Source organism: Mytilus galloprovincialis, chromosome 4, assembly GCF_965363235.1.
Source record: "Mytilus galloprovincialis chromosome 4, xbMytGall1.hap1.1, whole genome shotgun sequence".
Classification (NCBI taxonomy): Eukaryota; Metazoa; Mollusca; class Bivalvia; order Mytilida; family Mytilidae; genus Mytilus; species Mytilus galloprovincialis.
This window is the reverse complement of record NC_134841.1, coordinates 80,761,548-80,779,798: the sequence shown is the minus strand read 5'-3', so window position 1 is coordinate 80,779,798 and position 18,251 is coordinate 80,761,548. Positions and strand designations below refer to the sequence as shown.

Sequence of the window (18,251 nt, the reverse complement as noted above, 5' to 3'; positions counted from 1 at the left end):
TTACAACCAATAAGTTCAGGAAGGGGGAATAACTTTTAGTAAAGGTAGTAAAAACAGTTTTGCTGCCTAATTGCTATACAATCCAAGTGAACCTGATACAGTTATAAATAAGGAAAAGAATTAAAATATTGTCTACGTCATCCCATCATATATAACAACATAATAGCACCATATCTCTGACACAGCTTCATCACTATAGTTATAATTGCTTCTGCATAATATAGATAACAAGAGTTTGGTTCAGAAAATTTGGATAGTAGAAACTGTTTTGCTGTCCATTCCTATATATCAGACAAATTCAGCTTCTGCATTACTATCAACATACATTCCGCTAAGAGCATTTAACTAGAGATCATCCTATTTTTGTCATAACCCTATATATAGTCTATATTATAATCATCATATAACCTGATTCTTCAGTTTTATCATCAAGATAGTAAAAACAGTTTTGCTGTCCATAGGGATTACCCTATCTTACACATAGCTTACATACTTTGTGTCATCTGTGCACCAATTTATATATGTTCGTCAAACGTCAAGGATAGTAAATACTGTTTTGCTGCCCAAAATCTACCAAATTTCTTAGAGAAAGGAAAACAACAAAGTAAACAAATTTAACAAGTCACATTCTTTGGAATAGTAAAGACTGCTTTGCTGTCCAAAATTTATCCAGAGTTATTGAGAAAGAAAAGGCACTCCAGTAAACAAATCTGTCAATTTATATTGGCTTCAGAATAGTAAAGACTGCTTTGCTGTCCAAAAAAACAAACAAAAACACAAAACAAAAAACAACAAATAAATTTATCCAGAGTTGTTAGAGAAAGGAAAGGAAAGGAACTTCAGTAAAAATTGTCAGGTTCATTGGCTTCAAAATAGTAAAAGACTGCTTTGCTGTCCAAAATTTTATCTAGACTTATTGGAATAAGGAAAGGACCCTCAGTAAATAAATTTTGTCAAGATTTAATAGCTTCAGTATAGTAAAGACTGCTTTGCTGTTATCTGATTCTAGAATGTCTTCCCCAAGGAGATCACACAGAGAGAAAATCTCTCCATATAGATATACACCAAGTCTAGCAGTTGCAAAACATAAAGCACGACAAAAAACAGGGAACGTTTGCAACTATCTAGTCAATTTACTCCAACTTGATTAAATCAAGGGAAATCAACAGTGACCAATTACTCACTAAATCCAACCAAAGCAGCCCAAAAGATGATTGATGCTACTGAACAGCTCAATGTACAGGCTGAATTCAAAAGAGGAACCCTTGTTATGAAATTATCTCCTACTGCGTTTCTGATGTTTCATAAACATACTCTTGCTTTCTATGAAAAATCAAGTAGATTAACAGCTATATCTCATTTCAAAAGGGACAAAAACAATCTCATAGTTGAAGAATCACTCAGTATTAAACCAATCACAAATGATAAGGTTGGTAGGAGACAAGCTTGCAGAATCAATTTATACAAAACTGCATTCTCTGTTGAAGCAAATGGTAGAAAGATTAAGGATTTATTAAGAATGACCTACATGAAATTTTAAGTACATTACCATCTGTAGAATTTTTAAACAATATGAACACAGCCATACAAGATTTATGTAAATCTTTCTTGTCTGATCAGGACTCTAACAATTGGATACAATCCGATAAAATTTCTTCCCATTCTGCAATTGTACCTACATCCAGTAGAGATGAAAATGATCCTCTCCTGACCAATTTAAACAGAACTCAAAATTCGACATCAATTGAGACAATAGTAGCAACAGATTCTACCCAATCTCACAAAAACTGTGCTAGTTGCTCTGAGAACATAATCGACTTCGACTTTATCATGTGTATCACTTGCGAAGAAAAATTCCATTTTCAATGTCAAAACATAACTTCTGATCAATACAAATTTATGAGTATTGATGAATTGGAACAATTCAAATGCTCACAGTGTAATTCGTTATTAAATGACCTATCCATCTCAGAAATAGAAACAGATGCTGGAAACATGATTCAATTTACTGGTTCTTCATGCTCCCCAGATACTTTGGTGAAATTAGTTCAGATAAACAGAAATCTTGAAAAATCTCCAAAATCAGACCCTTATTGTGGGAATTCTAATGACATGCAACAAGACCATACAGGAAAACAAGTTCATACTGCTCAACAACAATCAACTAATATAGAAGCTCTTAGAAACAACTCTTCTCCAATTTTGCAGACAGATAATAACTCCATAAAACAACCTAAACAAACTGGACCAAAGAAACAAAAGATACTGAAGCAAGATGATTTAAAATCCAAACTCGCCGTAGCAGAAGCACGTATTGCCGCTCTAGAGAACACCATACTAGATAATAATAACTTAATCAGAAACATGAAACTGACTCAGCTCGGTCAAAATGATTACCACCAAAATGGACCTGACCATCATAGTTATAGACAGACCCCATCATCAATCAGTGCTAACTGTTCTAATTGTCACTGTTCACAAGTAGATAACAGAATCAGAGACCTTGAGCGTGAAATGTCAAATTTGAGACTGCAACACCTTGAAAATCAATTCTTCACGCTTAGGCAACAAAGTCAAAACCTAGTCAACCTGCAAGGCTCAGCACATATGAACCAACAAGGCCCTGTACATACAATACACTCTCAACATGGTGTACAACCTTCTCCAACTTCAGTGCAAAACCATTGGTTACAACAACCAGTTCATCCTTTATTCCAGCAGACAGTTCCAGCTCCACCACCTTATATTTTTAGACAACCAAGCAGAACCCAAATGGCACCTTCACAAAACATACCAAATAGTCACATGCAATCCCAGCATCCACAAATAATATATCATAGAGCTGCAGTTGCAACACAATTATCTCCCTTGGATAGTAATAACAGTATTGCTATCACTCCATCAATTCATCCTCATTCTCAAATTCACCACATGTCCTCTACTCAAGGAAAGGTACAGATAAACACATCTAGTAATAAAATTGTACCAGAGCTTATCACAAAATCTTACGTTTCTAATGACATAAGTAACAGTTCATCAGGAGATAGTAAAAACAGTTTTGCTGTCACTCCATCTACTCATCTTCATTCTCAAATTCACCACATGTCATCTACTCAAGGAAAGGTACAGATAAACACATCTACTAATAAATTGTACCAGAGCATATCACAAATTCATATTCTTATGTTCCTAATGTCTTAAGTAACAGTTCTTCAGGAGATAGTAAAAACAGTTTTGCTGTCAGAAAGGGAAATGAAATGAAAGCAAACCTGAATGTTCCTTCACAAAGTGGTCATCCTAGAGATTCAGCAAAACCATATGTTTACCCTGAAAATCCTGATCCCAATACCATATCAAATTCCTCAAACTCAAATAGTAAAAACTGTTTTGCTGTTGAACAAAGGAGTGAGACAATGATATCAGAAAATTGTTCTGACACAGTAGGATTGCCATCAAACAAGAATGTTCAACACATATACAATCCTTTTTAGACAAAGGTCAAACATTCCTCCTGGACCCAGATATAGCAGCCCCTGTGACAAGAATGATATAACCTTGGGAAAATCAAGTCCGCTCCGAATTGTCTCTTTCAACATTAAAGGCTTTAATTCCAATAAAAACTACTTTGATGAACTTCTTGATAAACATGATATTGTACTGATACAAGAACATTGGCTTTTTAATTATGAAAAAGAATTATTGAAACAACATCATTTAGATTTTATAACCTTCTCGAGACAAATTGATGATAATGAACCCTTATCTCCAATCAGTAGACCAAGAGGCCATGGAGGTATTGCAATTTTGTATAGAAAGTCCATGTCAACTATGTTTTCTCATCTTCCTGGTGGAGATAACAGAATACTGGCTATCGAAATTTCAACCACAAAAGACCCAATATGTCTTATAAATGTATATCTCCCCTCAAGAGGTACCGACAAAGGGCATGATGCGTATAGAGCAGCTTTGGACATCTTAAAAGAATTACTACTGAAATATCAAAGAACTCATTCAATTATTATCGCCGGCGATTTTAATGCTTCATTCCATAGACAATACAAGGACACCCAAGATGAACTATTTAAAAACTTTTGTAAGGAAAATCAAATAGAGCTACCATCTAACTACCCTATAGACCATACATACCTTCAAGGTGATTCAAAATCACAGATAGACTACATTCTAACAAAATCTAGAGAGAATGATGACGAGTCAACTGAATATATGCAATTGGAAATCTTAAGAGAAGGACATAACACATCAGACCATTATCCCGTCTCCGCTGAATTTTCTGTTAGATTACAGACCGCTCAAAAACAACTGAATGGAGATATTGTGACTAAGATTAATTGGGAAAAGGTTGAAGGAGGAACTAAAAGATAGAAAGTATCTGAACATGAGAACACCTTACGGTATTGAACAAGCTACAAACCAGCTAATTTCTGGTCTTACTAACGCTTAAAATTTGAGTTATCCCCGTAGGAAATCCAAATTTAGTAGAAAAAAAGAAGATCAGCTGGTCTCCACAACTTGCTAAAGCTGTGGGTCTGTCAAAAAAGGCATTTTATCTGTGGAAAAAGTTTGGTTCACCTCCTTCGAAAAATATTATTTACAACTTGAAGAGACTAGAGACGAAACGTTAGGTCAGATCAATACAAAGGCAATAAACCGCTGACAAAAGAATTAAACTACATGAAGAAATTATGATGGCTACAGATAGGGACAAGGATCTGTTTTTTTCGACTTATTAAACTCAACGGTCTTCTTCTTCTCAGTTCACACACACCCTTGGAACTGAAGAAAAAGAAACATCAACTCCAAATGAGATAAATAATGTCTTCAAATATCACTTTGAAAAATTAGCCAAAACCAATTCAAATCCTTCCTTCAACATTGGTCATGATAATCTTGTCAAGCTAGACATGGAAACCATTGTCAACATCTGTGAAAACCAAGAAATAACAATTCAACCTGTTACCTCAACAGAAATCACCAAGCGTATTTCGATATTAAAAAGAAAAAAGTCTGGGGATGTAGAAGGCTTAACTGCAGAACATCTAATTTATGGTGGAACAGAGTTGACTGAATTCCTGGTTACCTTAATTAACAATATATTCTATACAAAGCATGTTCCTGAAGTCATCAAAAAAAGGTCTGCTGACCCCTGTCCACAATTGCAAAAAAGACAAAGACCCTACTATTCCATCCAACTATAGAGGCATCACAGTCATTTCCATCATTTGTAAGATTTTGGAGCTTTGTATTAGAGCTAGAATCGAGGGTACACTAAATAAACATCAAAACAAGCTTCAGAAAGGTTTGACTAAAGGTGCATCCTCTATTAATATTGCTCTTCTCATCTCTGAAACAATTAACGAAGCCACAGATAAAAACGAGTGTCTCATTCTAATAACTCTGGATGCAGAAAAAGCAATTGACGTGGTAGACCATATACACCTATTTTGGAAATTATATCATCAAGGAATTAATGGAGCTTCATGGTTACTAGTTAAGGAACTATATAACAAAACAACTACACAAGTTAAATCTCAAGGATACATCTCGGAAACATTTGTAAATGAGCAGGGAGTCAAACAAGGTGGAATTCTCTCTGCCAATTTTTACAAGGCCTATAATAAGAATATCATTGATACTCTTGAATCCACAAACATAGGAATTAAAATTGGAACCAATTATGTGGGTTGCCCAACGTGCGCAGATGACATAATGCTATGTGCTGGCTCAGAACATGATGACTCAACCCAACTCCGCATCATTGAAAACTGTACCAAAAACGATCGAGTAAAGATAAACAGCAAAAAAACTGAAATTCTAATGATTAACAAGAAAAATACAGATATAAATCTTCAACTTTTTAATGAAAAAATAGACGAAAAGCAAAACATTAAACATTTTAGGAATTGAAAGACAAGAGAAAAATAATCCAAATGTAGAGAATAGAACTTCTGTTGCAAGAGCTACAATGTATTCCCTATTAGGTGCTGGATTACATGGAATAAATGGTATAAATCCACTATTATCGTATAAACTATGGCGGACTTACGTTATACCAAGAATGCTCTATGGAATTGAAATTCTCAACATTACTAAAACTGATATCCAAAAATTAGAAGCTTTTCAGAAAAAAACATTTAAACAAATTCTATCCTTACCACAAAGAACTGCAGATGCTGCTATCTATATCTTACTCGGAGCCGAATCTATTGAGCAACTCGTACATAAAGCTGGCATTTCCCTATTTCTAAGAATATCAAAAGATCCCAACTCAATTGAGTGTAAAATTGGAATTAGACAGCTAGCTACAAAAGATGATAAATCAAATAGTTGGTACATAAATGTGGACAAAACTCTCAAATCTAATGATCTTCCATCCGCACATGAGATTATACTAAATCCAGAGGAAAATTGGAAACGATTGACTCATGATGTTATAGACAAAACGTGGAAAAACAGATGGACCGAATCTGCTAGAAGCAAATCAACACTCAAATATATGGAAGTAAACAACTGGAACTTTAAAAAACCAAACTTCTGTTGGAGCAGTGTCAGAGATCATAAAAGAGATGTTAGCAAAGGGATAATAAAATCCAGGATACTTACAGGAACTTACAAAACCCAAAGTATTACCAACCGATTTGACGGAACAAAATCTGCCGAATGCAAATTGTGCATGGTAGGACCTGAGGATTATAAACATTTCCTAATCAAGTGTGAAAGTCTGAATTGTGTGAGAAAAATTCATCACAATAGACTAAAATCCCTACTAGAGGATAATCATATCCACTATTGCAGTATAATTAATTCTGATGAGGATCTTCTCGAATTCTTGGTTGACTGTTCTAGGAACGACCTTATAACTGTGTCTCAGCAGAGAGACTTAGAACGAATCTGCAAAGACTGGATCTATGCATTGCATGCTAAAAGAACCCAACTTTTGGAAAACAAATGAACAATCAGTTGAGTTCTGAGCTTAAACTGCAAGTGGCTGTCAGTCGTGGGAATGTAACATATAACAAGTATTATACTTCTTTGTCTATATACTTAAGTAATACTAGGTGATGTAGCTAAGTACTTCATAGTTAAATCATAACTAGAGCATATGAATATTAATTACCCCTGTAAATAATCTTATATACCCAAATTCTATTGACAAACTCTACTGTTTTACTTAAAACTAATTTTTACAAGTTTCTTTTTTATTCGTATCCCTTACCATTTTAGATTTTAATTACATATATTTAAACTAATTATGAAACCATACTAGTCCATAAATTTAACCAATTACTAGTATAGATTAGTAGTTCCTTTCACTTACCTTTGCTAAGAGAAATTTAAACAACTGATAAGATATTACTTTTATCCATTTTATAATTTTAAATGTATAGTGTACATTCAAGTTCCTGTTTTTAACTAATTTTTAGTTTTATCCTATTCTAACTCTGTTACTATTATTTTAAATTTTAACCAGTAGATAGAATTTTAAATAACGCAATTTTAAAAATAAACAAAATTTTTAAATGCGGTGACCCTGCAGATAGGGTGGACTTCCAGAAGAAGAAGAAGAAGAAGAAGATCGAAGAAGAAGAAGTATACTGTATGACATATTTAAACGCGAACCAAATCAGAGCGTTATCAAGCTTGAATGCTTGAATACAGTGTCCATACTTGCCCCAGCTGCTTTGTGGTCGTATCTAGCTCCGCTCTGCATTTGATTTCCATTCCTTCCTGTTTGTCCAAATCTTTCTCTTTTTAGTCTTATTTCATTCAAGTCTCTGCTACGTTAATTCTGTTTCATTGTCACCATTTTCTGGTACCCGAGTATAATGTTGGTGCTGTATCTTTTGTTAGTCCTCATTTCAATCACAACGCTTGTCATAAGCTATTTATTTTGATAACAGCATAAGAAATCAAATATTTTCGTTAAAGTCTTATTTTTATTCCACCGCTGCAGCAAAATGGGCATTAAGTTTGCCCCTTGTTCGCCCGTGCGTACGTACGTCTCCTAGTCAAAGTTGGTTTCCTTTCTCTTACTTTAGTTTACCTCAACCAAATGTTATAAAACTTACAAAATGCTCATTACCACAAAACACAGATAAAGTTTGAATTTTGGTGGCGTTACATTAACCGTTCTAGAGCTATGCCCCTTTACAAACGGATAAAATGCTGATTTTGTTTTCATATCCGTTCTCTTACTTTAGTTTGCATCAATGAATTGTTATGAAAATTAAAACATAATGTTTATTACCACAAAATACAGATCAAGTTTGAATTTTGGTTCTGCCACTTTGACCGTTCTAGAGTTCTGCTCCTTTACAACCGGAAACATTGCTGAATTTTTCGTTTCCGTTCTCTAACTCCAGTTATCCTCAACATAATGTTATGAAACTTAGTACATGTATACACAATGCTAAGAACCACAAAACATACATCAAGTTTGAATTTTAGTCACATTGACTGTTCTGGAGTAATTCCCCTTTACAAATGGAAAAGATGTTGAACTTTTCATTTTTGTTTTCTCTGACTTTAGTTTGCATCAATGAAATGTTATATTACTTATTACTTCAAAATACAGATCAAGTTTGAATTTTGGTTGTTTCACATTAACTGTTCTAAAGTTGTACCCCTTTGCAAACGAAAAAAAATGCTGCGTTTTCGTTTTCGTACTCTAACTTTAGTAAGTCTAAACCAAAAAGTTATGCAACTTATACACAATGCTAAGTACCACAAAATACAGATCAAGTTTGAATTTTGGTTGTTTCACTTTTACTGTTCTAGAGTTATGTCCATTTGCAAATGGTTTGCATTCTCTAACTTATGTTTGCCTCGACAAAATGTTATGAAAATTTAATATACACAATATTTTTTACCATATGACTCAGATCACTTCTACCGTTCTTCAGTTATGTCCTTTTTTTAGCTTTATATGATATGCAAGTGGGCGCATCATCTGTGTCCCATGAACACATTCTTCATTGATGTTTTAATCTAATCACACATAAAATAGATTGATGGATGCATGCTTAAAAAGTTAACGTCAAGTGGGAAATATTTCAAGCATAGTACAGAAAAAGATTTTTTTCCAACCGATTTTAATATTTTTAAAGTCAGGACTTTAGTTTAAAAATACATAGGTCGAAGTCCAGAGAAGATACAAATGTTTTGGTAAGAGGCATTGAAACCGTCGTAAAACCTGGGACTGAATAGGTCGGAAGCGTTATACAATGGCGATTCATGATTTCGATAAAATAAAGAAATAAATGCATTATTATTCAATTATTCACATCTTATACAATATATTTTAAATATGTATCTGAAGATATTTATAATGAACGATTGCAATTGATTTTGCCTTATTTCTGACACAAAAGAAGAAATATTTGAACTTTTAAGCAATGCAATCAAGATTTTACTTTCTTTTCCCAGACTTCATCATATTTTCTGAAAAACAATCAAACCTAATGTACAAAAAGTACGGTGGTTCCTGATTTCAATTAATTCATTCATTCTGAGCATGATACTATTCGATCTGTACGTATGTAATATATTTTGCAGATAAATAAGAGAGAACATGACATAATACATATAAAGGTTTGAAAAATTAATATATGATTATTGTATATTTTGTTGTCACAGGCGCTTAGGTATATGATACAATATTAAATTTTCTATATTTATAATACGTTTCTATCACTTCTGTGCAAACTTAGTATGGATAGTAAAATTGGGTATTTTCTCTTAGTCGTGTCAATGAAAGAAGGTAAGACATGCACAGAAGTGATAGATACGTATTATAAATATAGAAAATTGAATATTTCAATCAACAAAAAAACAATTAATAAAAAAAAATCTGTATCATAAACCCAAGCACCTGTAGATTTATCTCTTTCCTGACCTGTTGATTATTTTTATTTAATCAACGTGTGGTTCGTTTGATTTCAGTTCTTTATTGATCAAAATTCGATGATATAAAGAAAAACTGTTACAAAACAGTAATTAGTATTTATATTGAGTATATATAATAAATACGAGTCTGCAGTCTATTAAATGTAACTTAAACTCTTTTTCGAATCAGCTTATATCCTCTCAAATAATTGTAACCTTTTTTTCAGATTTCTATGACAACACAAGTCAATGGTTTCTTGAGTGCAGCGTTGTTAATCAAATCGCAATTATTAAAGAATTTGCAAGAAATAGGAATAGGAAAAATCACTTGATGATTGTTCATGTTGTTACCAACGCTGACGACAGACTGTTCAAAATTCTGGACACTGAAATGTCCAAGGAACTTTTTGTTGAAACGCAACTATAATACAAACAGCTGGTTTGTTTTTGTTTATACAAATAAGATCATTTCGCACTATTTTTCTAAATGTGTTTTATTTTCCAACTATAATTTTGCATTCGTATATTGGTACCACGTCGTCGTCGTCGTCAGCGTCGTCATAAGACACTTAGTTTCCGGACAATAAATTGGGATCTCTCTGAAATTTAAATACAAAAGGAAGGTTGGGATTGATTTTTAGGATTATGGTCCCAACAGTTTGGGAACAAGGGACCCAAAAGGGGTTAAAATAAGTATTTTTTCTATTTTCCAGACAATAACTTGTGTGTAAGTGTATGGATCTTTCTAAAGTTGTACCACAAGGTTCCATTCCAAAAAAAGGAAGGTTGGGATTAATTTTGGGGGTTATTGCCCAAACTGTTTAGGAATTAGGGGCCAACAACAATACTTTTCTAATATTTGGAATAAATTGGTTACTTCATTGCCAATCGCAATGGGGTTTTATTCTTGAATTATTGGGTTCTTTTATACGCCGAATCTAACCGTATATTAAGTTTTTGGAATTTTGTCCCCGTTTTTAAATTGGACCACATGTCCAATTAAAATTAATTTTGTAGATTTTATCAAAAATTGAATTATTGAGGTTTTTTGATATGCTGAATCTAACCGTGTATTTAGATTTTTAATTTTTGGTCCCGTTTTCAAATTGGTCTGCATTAAGGTCCAAAGGGACCAAAATTAAACTTAGTTTCATTTTAACAAAAAAAAATGAATTCTTAGGGTTTATTAATATGCTGAATCAATCCATGTATTTAGATTTTGGATATTTTTTCATTAGACCGCAGTCATTCTGTTTCAGAAACCTATGCTGTATCAAATAAACTCATTATAGATACCAGGATCAAAATTTTACATATACGCCAGACGCGCGTTTCGTCTAAAAAAGACTCCTCAGTGACGCTCGAATCAAAAATGTTTAAAAGGCCAAATAGAGTACAAAATTGAAGAGCATTGAGGACCAACAATTCCTAAAAAGTTTTGCCAAACACAGTTAAGGTAATCTGTTCCTGAAGAAGAAAAGCCTTAGTTTTTCAAAAAGCTAATTTTTTTTTAAATGTTTAATCATAATCCAAATTCAGAGATGTATCAAGCTTGATTGTTGTGCCCATAATACAAATAGTTTATTTACGTCTCACCATTAATATTACAATACATAACATAATACACGAATACATACAATAATATAAAATATTAATGCCATTCTAAAAAGAATTATGAGAGACGGGATTAAAATATATATATGTATATATATTGAAAATTAATAATTATAAATATCACTGTACAGCTAGATTAAAAATTTCCTTAAAATATTTATATTTACATTTAAAAAAGGAAAAAAAGTTTAACGATATAAAAATCGACGTCTTCTATCTAAAATAAATTTGCAGCTTTTGGCACTATAAATAATAATACTATCACAGTTACTGGCTAGAACAATAGACAATTTATCCAGGTTGGAAAAATTTAAAAAGTTTGAGTGTTCTGACAGAATAATTTTAAAAAGTTCATTTCGCAGATCATCGTACAACGGACACTCTAACAAGACATGTTCCTCAGTTTCAACAATGTTTTTACAAGTTTCGCAAGTCCGTTGTTGCACGGGTAGCCTCTCAAATCGTCCATATGTTTTTTGATATGCTGAATCTAACCGTGTATTTAGATTTTTAATTTTTGGTCCCGTTTTCAAATTGGTCTGCATTAAGGTCCAAAGGGACCAAAATTAAACTTAGTTTCATTTTAACAAAAAAAAATGAATTCTTAGGGTTTATTAATATGCTGAATCAATCCATGTATTTAGATTTTGGATATTTTTTCATTAGACCGCAGTCATTCTGTTTCAGAAACCTATACTGTATCAAATAAACTCATTATAGATACCAGGATCAAAATTTTACATATACGCCAGACGCGCGTTTCGTCTAAAAAAGACTCTTCAGTGACGCTCGAATCAAAAATGTTTAAAAGGCCAAATAGAGTACAAAATTGAAGAGCATTGAGGACCAACAATTCCTAAAAAGTTTTGCCAAATACAGTTAAGGTAATCTGTTCCTGAAGAAGAAAAGCCTTATAGTTTTTCAAAACGCTAATTTTTTTTTAAATGTTTAATCACAATCCAAATTCAGAGATGTATCAAGCTTGATTGTTGTGCCCATACTGGCCCCAATTGTTCAGAGTTCGACATCTGCGTTCATATCAAGCTGCGCCCTGCTGACCAATTTATTGTAATTGATGCCAATTCTTTTTCTGTTACATAACGTTTGATGGTCATAAATAATCTAATATCGTATAATCAGCGGAGAAAAAAATATACCTTTTTTTTTTAAATGAACATTAGCACCGAAGTTAGCGGAAAAGCATAACGAAATAATCAATTCAAAAGTCATTGAAAATTTCGGATAAGTTTTTATTATTTTGAATATCAGTTTCTTGTCTGTTGGCACTAAATAACTTTTTAGAGCGATATGTTATTTTTTATATGCACTGTACTGTTTAACTCTATTTCGCCTGTTTGTGAATTATTGCTGACTATTGTATAAATGCTATTTACATAACTATATATTTAGAAATATATGTATTTTATATTCATTCTTTTTTTAAATTACCAAATGTGATGTGATAAAATTGTTCATTAGGTCAATTTCCATCTACCCTGAAATTTTGAGACCAATCAGGCAGCCTGTTGTTGGGTTGTTGCCCTGAATTGGTAATTTTAAGAAAATTTTGCAGCTTTTGGTTATTATCTTAAATATTATTATAGATAGAGATAAACTTTGAACTGCAAAAATGTACAACAAAGTAAGACCTACAAATAAGTAAACATGAACAAAATGGTCAATTGACCCCTTAAGGAGTTATTGCCCTTTATAATAAATTTTTAACAAAATATTTTCCACTGTAACTACTGGGCCAAGTTAAATATAGATAGAGATAATTGTAAGCATCAAGAATGCTCAGTAAAGTAGGATCTACAAACACATCACCATCACCAAAACACAATATTGTCATGATTCCATCTGTGTCCTTTGTTTGATATGCACATAGACCAAGGTGAGCGAGACACCGGCTCTTTAGAGCCTCTAGTTTTATGAAGTGATATTCTATAATAAGTTAATAATCTATTGTTATTAAAGGATATACTTTATTACATTACATTGTGTAGATGACGTTGTTGACATTAGTAGATGAGTTGCAGATCTATATTAGGTTGTAACAAATGAAAGACAATATATTTGGAACTATTATTTATATTTGATATAATTTAGAGAACTATTTTTGCTTTATTAGTCCCCTGCCGACGATGTCCGACGTCGTTAGCTTTAACAATTATATGCTCCTCTCAAACCACTGGGCCAAATTTAACCAGACTTGGCCACAATGATCATTAAGGTATCTAGTTTAATTTTTTTTTAAAGTGTCCGGTGATCCTACTCACCAACCAAGATGGCCGTCATGGCTAAAAATAGAACATAGGGGTAAATTGTAGATTTTAGCTTATATCTCTGAAACCAAAGCATTTATAGCAAATCTGACACGAGGTGAAATTGTCTATCAGGACAAGAATTATCTGCCCTGAAACTTTCAGACAAATCAGACAACCTGTTGTTGGGTTGTTGCTCAATAATTGGTATTTTTTGATAATTTTGCTGTTTTTGGTTATTATCTTGAAAATTATTATAGATAGAGATAAACTGTAAGCAGCAATAATGTTCAGCTTTGTCAATTGACCCCTTTAAGGAATTATTGCCTTTTATAGTCAATTTTTAACAATTTTGCAAAATTTTGGTAATCTTTTACAAAAATCTTCTCCCCTGAAACTTCATCTATAGACAAATTTAATCAAATCTTGCCACAATCATCATTAGGGTATCTAGTTTAAAAAATGTGACCCCGCCTTCCAACCATCATGGCCGACATGGTTAAAATAGAACATAGGGGTAAAATGCAGTTTTTGGCTTATATCTTGTAATTCAAGCATTTAAAGCAAATCTGACAGGTGGCAAACATGTTCATCAGATTTAGATTTATATGCCCTAAAGTTCTCAGACGAATTGCTGCCCCTGAGTTAGTTATTTTACGGAAATTTTGTTTTTTGTTATTACCTTGGATATTATTATAATATCTAATATCGAATACTCTTAATTATGATTAACCTTATTTTACAATATTTCCAAAGCATCGGTAAATACAGGTGAGCGACATAGGCGTTTGTGAGCCTCTAGTTGTAGTCATTTCTGAAGATATTGAACTGATATATGTGATATAAATTATACCATGACAAGTTATAGATCAAAAAAGAATGTTGTTCCAATACAATGAACCGGCAGGGGACTATGTATTGCCATGCAATACTCACATCATGCTTGTTAGTTACACAATTTCTGTCCAATGGGAAATATCTCAAACTTGTTCCATGAACCAGTAATGATACCATAACTATATGAATTCTGTTCAATTAATTTTAGTCATTAGTTGTCAAAATTTCTTCATAACTATTTTTTTAAGTCATGGGTGTTATGAAGGTAGATGTCACATTTGTTTGAGTATCATATTTTTGATGTTTGTGTTAATGTTTAATTTGTTTAATTTTAACATGATCCTGTTTGGGGATTTGCAAGTATCGTTTTTATTATTAATTTGATAATAATCTATTTTAAATATTCAATCACAATCCAAACTCAGAGCTGTAATAAGCTTAAATGTTGTGTCCATACTGTTGAGTGTTCGACGACCTCTGCAGGAAAATCCGGTTTGCTGTCACTCGACAGCCTCTTTTTGTTATTTTTTTAAATTCAAGATCAGCTAAACTAATCCATTCCTGGGGTGGAATACCTGTAGTATTTCGAAAAAAATCTAAAGTTTTGTGATAGTTAATTTATAATTAGAATTAATTGCATAACAGTGTGGTCGACAGTAAAACGTTTGTAGGTTGTAACTTGTTTGTCAACGACTATGATTTTATGCTCACCCAGGCTGTCAGAGGCCTTCCAGTGGGGATTGAAATATTCACTTGTTACACATTCCGATACATAAAATGAAACTTTCTTTTTACAAAGCTTGAAAGGAATTTGTTTTAAATATTTATTATAATCATCACATACAACCGTGTCATTTATAAGAATAATAATGTTCAGAGATGATATTATTTAATAATAATAAAAAAAATAGGTTTATCCATTGTAAAAAAAACTATTAAGTTGATGGGGTTAATTCACAAAATATCTCATTGATTAAGAGCACAACTACTTCTACGGTGTGGTCATTTAAGAATGGCCTACTATTTATTCAATGCGTATACATGTGGGTTTTGTTTGTGAAGAGTTCTGGATAATTAAAAAATCATTTGATTTCTTTGTTTAATACCATAAAACGATTCATTCTTTCAGATATTTGTCACTTTGCCTTATCTTCAAGTCCAACACAACTTCTCACGTTTCTTACAAAACTTATATTCTTGTGATGTTTTCTTTTGTTGAAAAAAAATGTATAGATATAGATAGATATAGGAAGATGTGGTATGAGTGCCAATGAGACAACTCTCCTCCCAAGTAATAATTCATAAAAGTAAACCATTATAGGTCAAGGTACGACCTGCAACACGGAGCCTTGGCTCACACCCTCAGAGCTCACACCGAACAGCAAGTTATAGAGGGCCCCAAAACTACTAGTGTAAAACCATTCAAACGGGAAAACCAACGAGAAACGAAAAACACATATGAACTACATAAACAGACGACATCATGCATTGTAACTTTTAAAGCAAATTAAGTAAAAAAGATAATCTGAAAGAACGTGCGATATCATATTAGGAAAATTGATGGTCAAACCATAACAAAATATCACGTAAAGAATTTTAAGTATTCAACCTTTATAGCTTGCTGTTCGGTGTGAGCCAAGACTCCGTGTTGAAGGCCATTTTTATTTATTTTCAAATTACAAAGGTTATTCCTGATTAGTATTTTTAATTATTTTATTTAGGCGTTTAAAACCTTTGGTGACCTCACAGTTTAAATTTCTACGATAAGTACGTCGTGAGCAGTGGGCATTACAGACGAACGTTCACCTAATTTTCCCCAGTCAATGAATGGCCATAGCTACACTGTTATGAATTTCATTCTATGACCATAGCAATGATAATTCATGCCATCATATAAGTGATGACTACTGCGTTCATGGTCCCATCGGGGAGAAAACTCAACCAGCAGTGGCATCGACCCAGTAATTGTAAATAAACTCATCATAGATTCCTGGATTGTAATTGTGTACGCAGGACGTGCGTTTCTTCTACAAAAGACTCACCATTGACGCTCGATTCAAATAGTTGAAAAGACCCAAAAAGTATTAATTTGAATAGCGTTGAGGACCCAACATTACTAAAAGCTTTGCTAATTAGTGCTACTGTAATCTATTCCTAGGGTAAGGCATTTTAAAAACAAATCGAAAAACAGTGCTTTTCACATATTTTGCTAGAAACATAAGCATTGTCAATTTAAACAAAGAAAGCGATACATTAACGATGAATCTTATCCAAAATAATTGTGTTGTTGTGTTTACTTTAGAAACAAAGGTGAATATTTTCTGGGGTTAGTTTTAAACCGTGTTATGTTGTTAATATACCATTTTGCTATTACATGTATTATTGGAAGCTGCAGTAGTGATTTAATGCGACCACAATTAACTGTTTTCGGATCATGTAATATCCTTGTTGTCATTTTTTGTCCTCCGTTTTATCTCACCTTAAGACCAGGTGACCTATTGCCATCACTCGTCATCTCCGTAAACTTTTTCAAAATATATTTTCCTTTAAAAATGCTGAAATAGTTTCAGCCAACATTTTACTGTTCAAGTACAGTAGTATAAAGTTTTTTTTATTCACAAGTCAGTCAAAAAACATGGCTGCAATGTCTAAAAATAAAACATACAGGTAAAATGCCTAATTTCTTTTATGTATAAATCTGGCAAAACAAAAGCTACAAAAATGCTAATATTTCTGAAGTACATATTACCCTAAGCAACCCTATATGTATATCAAGGAAATCATAATAGGAAACGTCAGCACTGGTATTTCGTATAAACTTGAGAAACATAATCCTTTTGTGGGCGCTGCTGGATTGTTGCTACACATAAATGGTAAGTTTACAATTGTGAAGCTGAAATCATCCCCTTTGTTGTTGTGTATTTTTCCGATCCTCATGTTGAATTTCTAGAAGTGATAGAATCAATTGTATCTGTGGTTTTTCTTTATTTCTAATAAAATAGATGTGTTTAATAGAGACTTTAAACGTTGAAATTATTTTGTCATCATTTATGTAGCGACATTTGAAGTTAAAGGCCTAGTAAAGGTCCTGTATGAAGTGTTTTAAATAAAAAATTGAAAAAAAAGTCGCCAAAAAGATTGTCTTTCCCATAAGAATACAGAGTATATATGTTCTTACAACCTCTTTCAAACGTAACAACATATTTTTTTTCAATAAAAAGATGTGGTATGAGTGCCAATGAGACAACTCTCCATCAAAGTCACAATTTGTATAAGTAAACCATTATAGGTCAAAGTACAGTCTTCAGCACGGAGCCTTGTCTCTCACCGAACAGCAAGCTATAAAGGGCCCTAATGACTAGTGTAAAACAGTTCAAACAGGAAAATCAGCGAACTTATTTATATAAAAAACGAGAAACAGTTAAGAACCACGTCAACAAACGACAACCACTGGACATCAGGTTCCTGACTTGGGACAGGTGCAGCGGTTTAAACTTTTTAATAGGCATGAAGGGCACGAACCTTCACCCAACCTGTAACAATAGTGTCACATCACAACAAAGAAAGACAAACTATATAATATCAATTAAAATGGCTTAACTCAGTCATAAGACATATTAAGAAAACCAAGTG

General features: G+C 32.8%; 1 protein-coding gene across 1 annotated transcript in view; it reads left to right on the top strand.

Moving 5' to 3' along the window:
- Window positions 1–11,979, top strand: part of LOC143073094 (uncharacterized) — a 112,939-nt gene extending 100,960 nt beyond the window's left edge. Inside the window, exon 14 of the mRNA XM_076248409.1 lies at window positions 10,131–11,979. Within this exon, the coding sequence (XP_076104524.1) occupies window positions 10,131–10,330 (200 nt within the window). The 3' untranslated portion in view covers window positions 10,331–11,979. The remainder of the gene's footprint in view (window positions 1–10,130) is intronic.
- The last annotated feature ends 6,272 nt before the right edge of the window (window positions 11,980–18,251 follow it).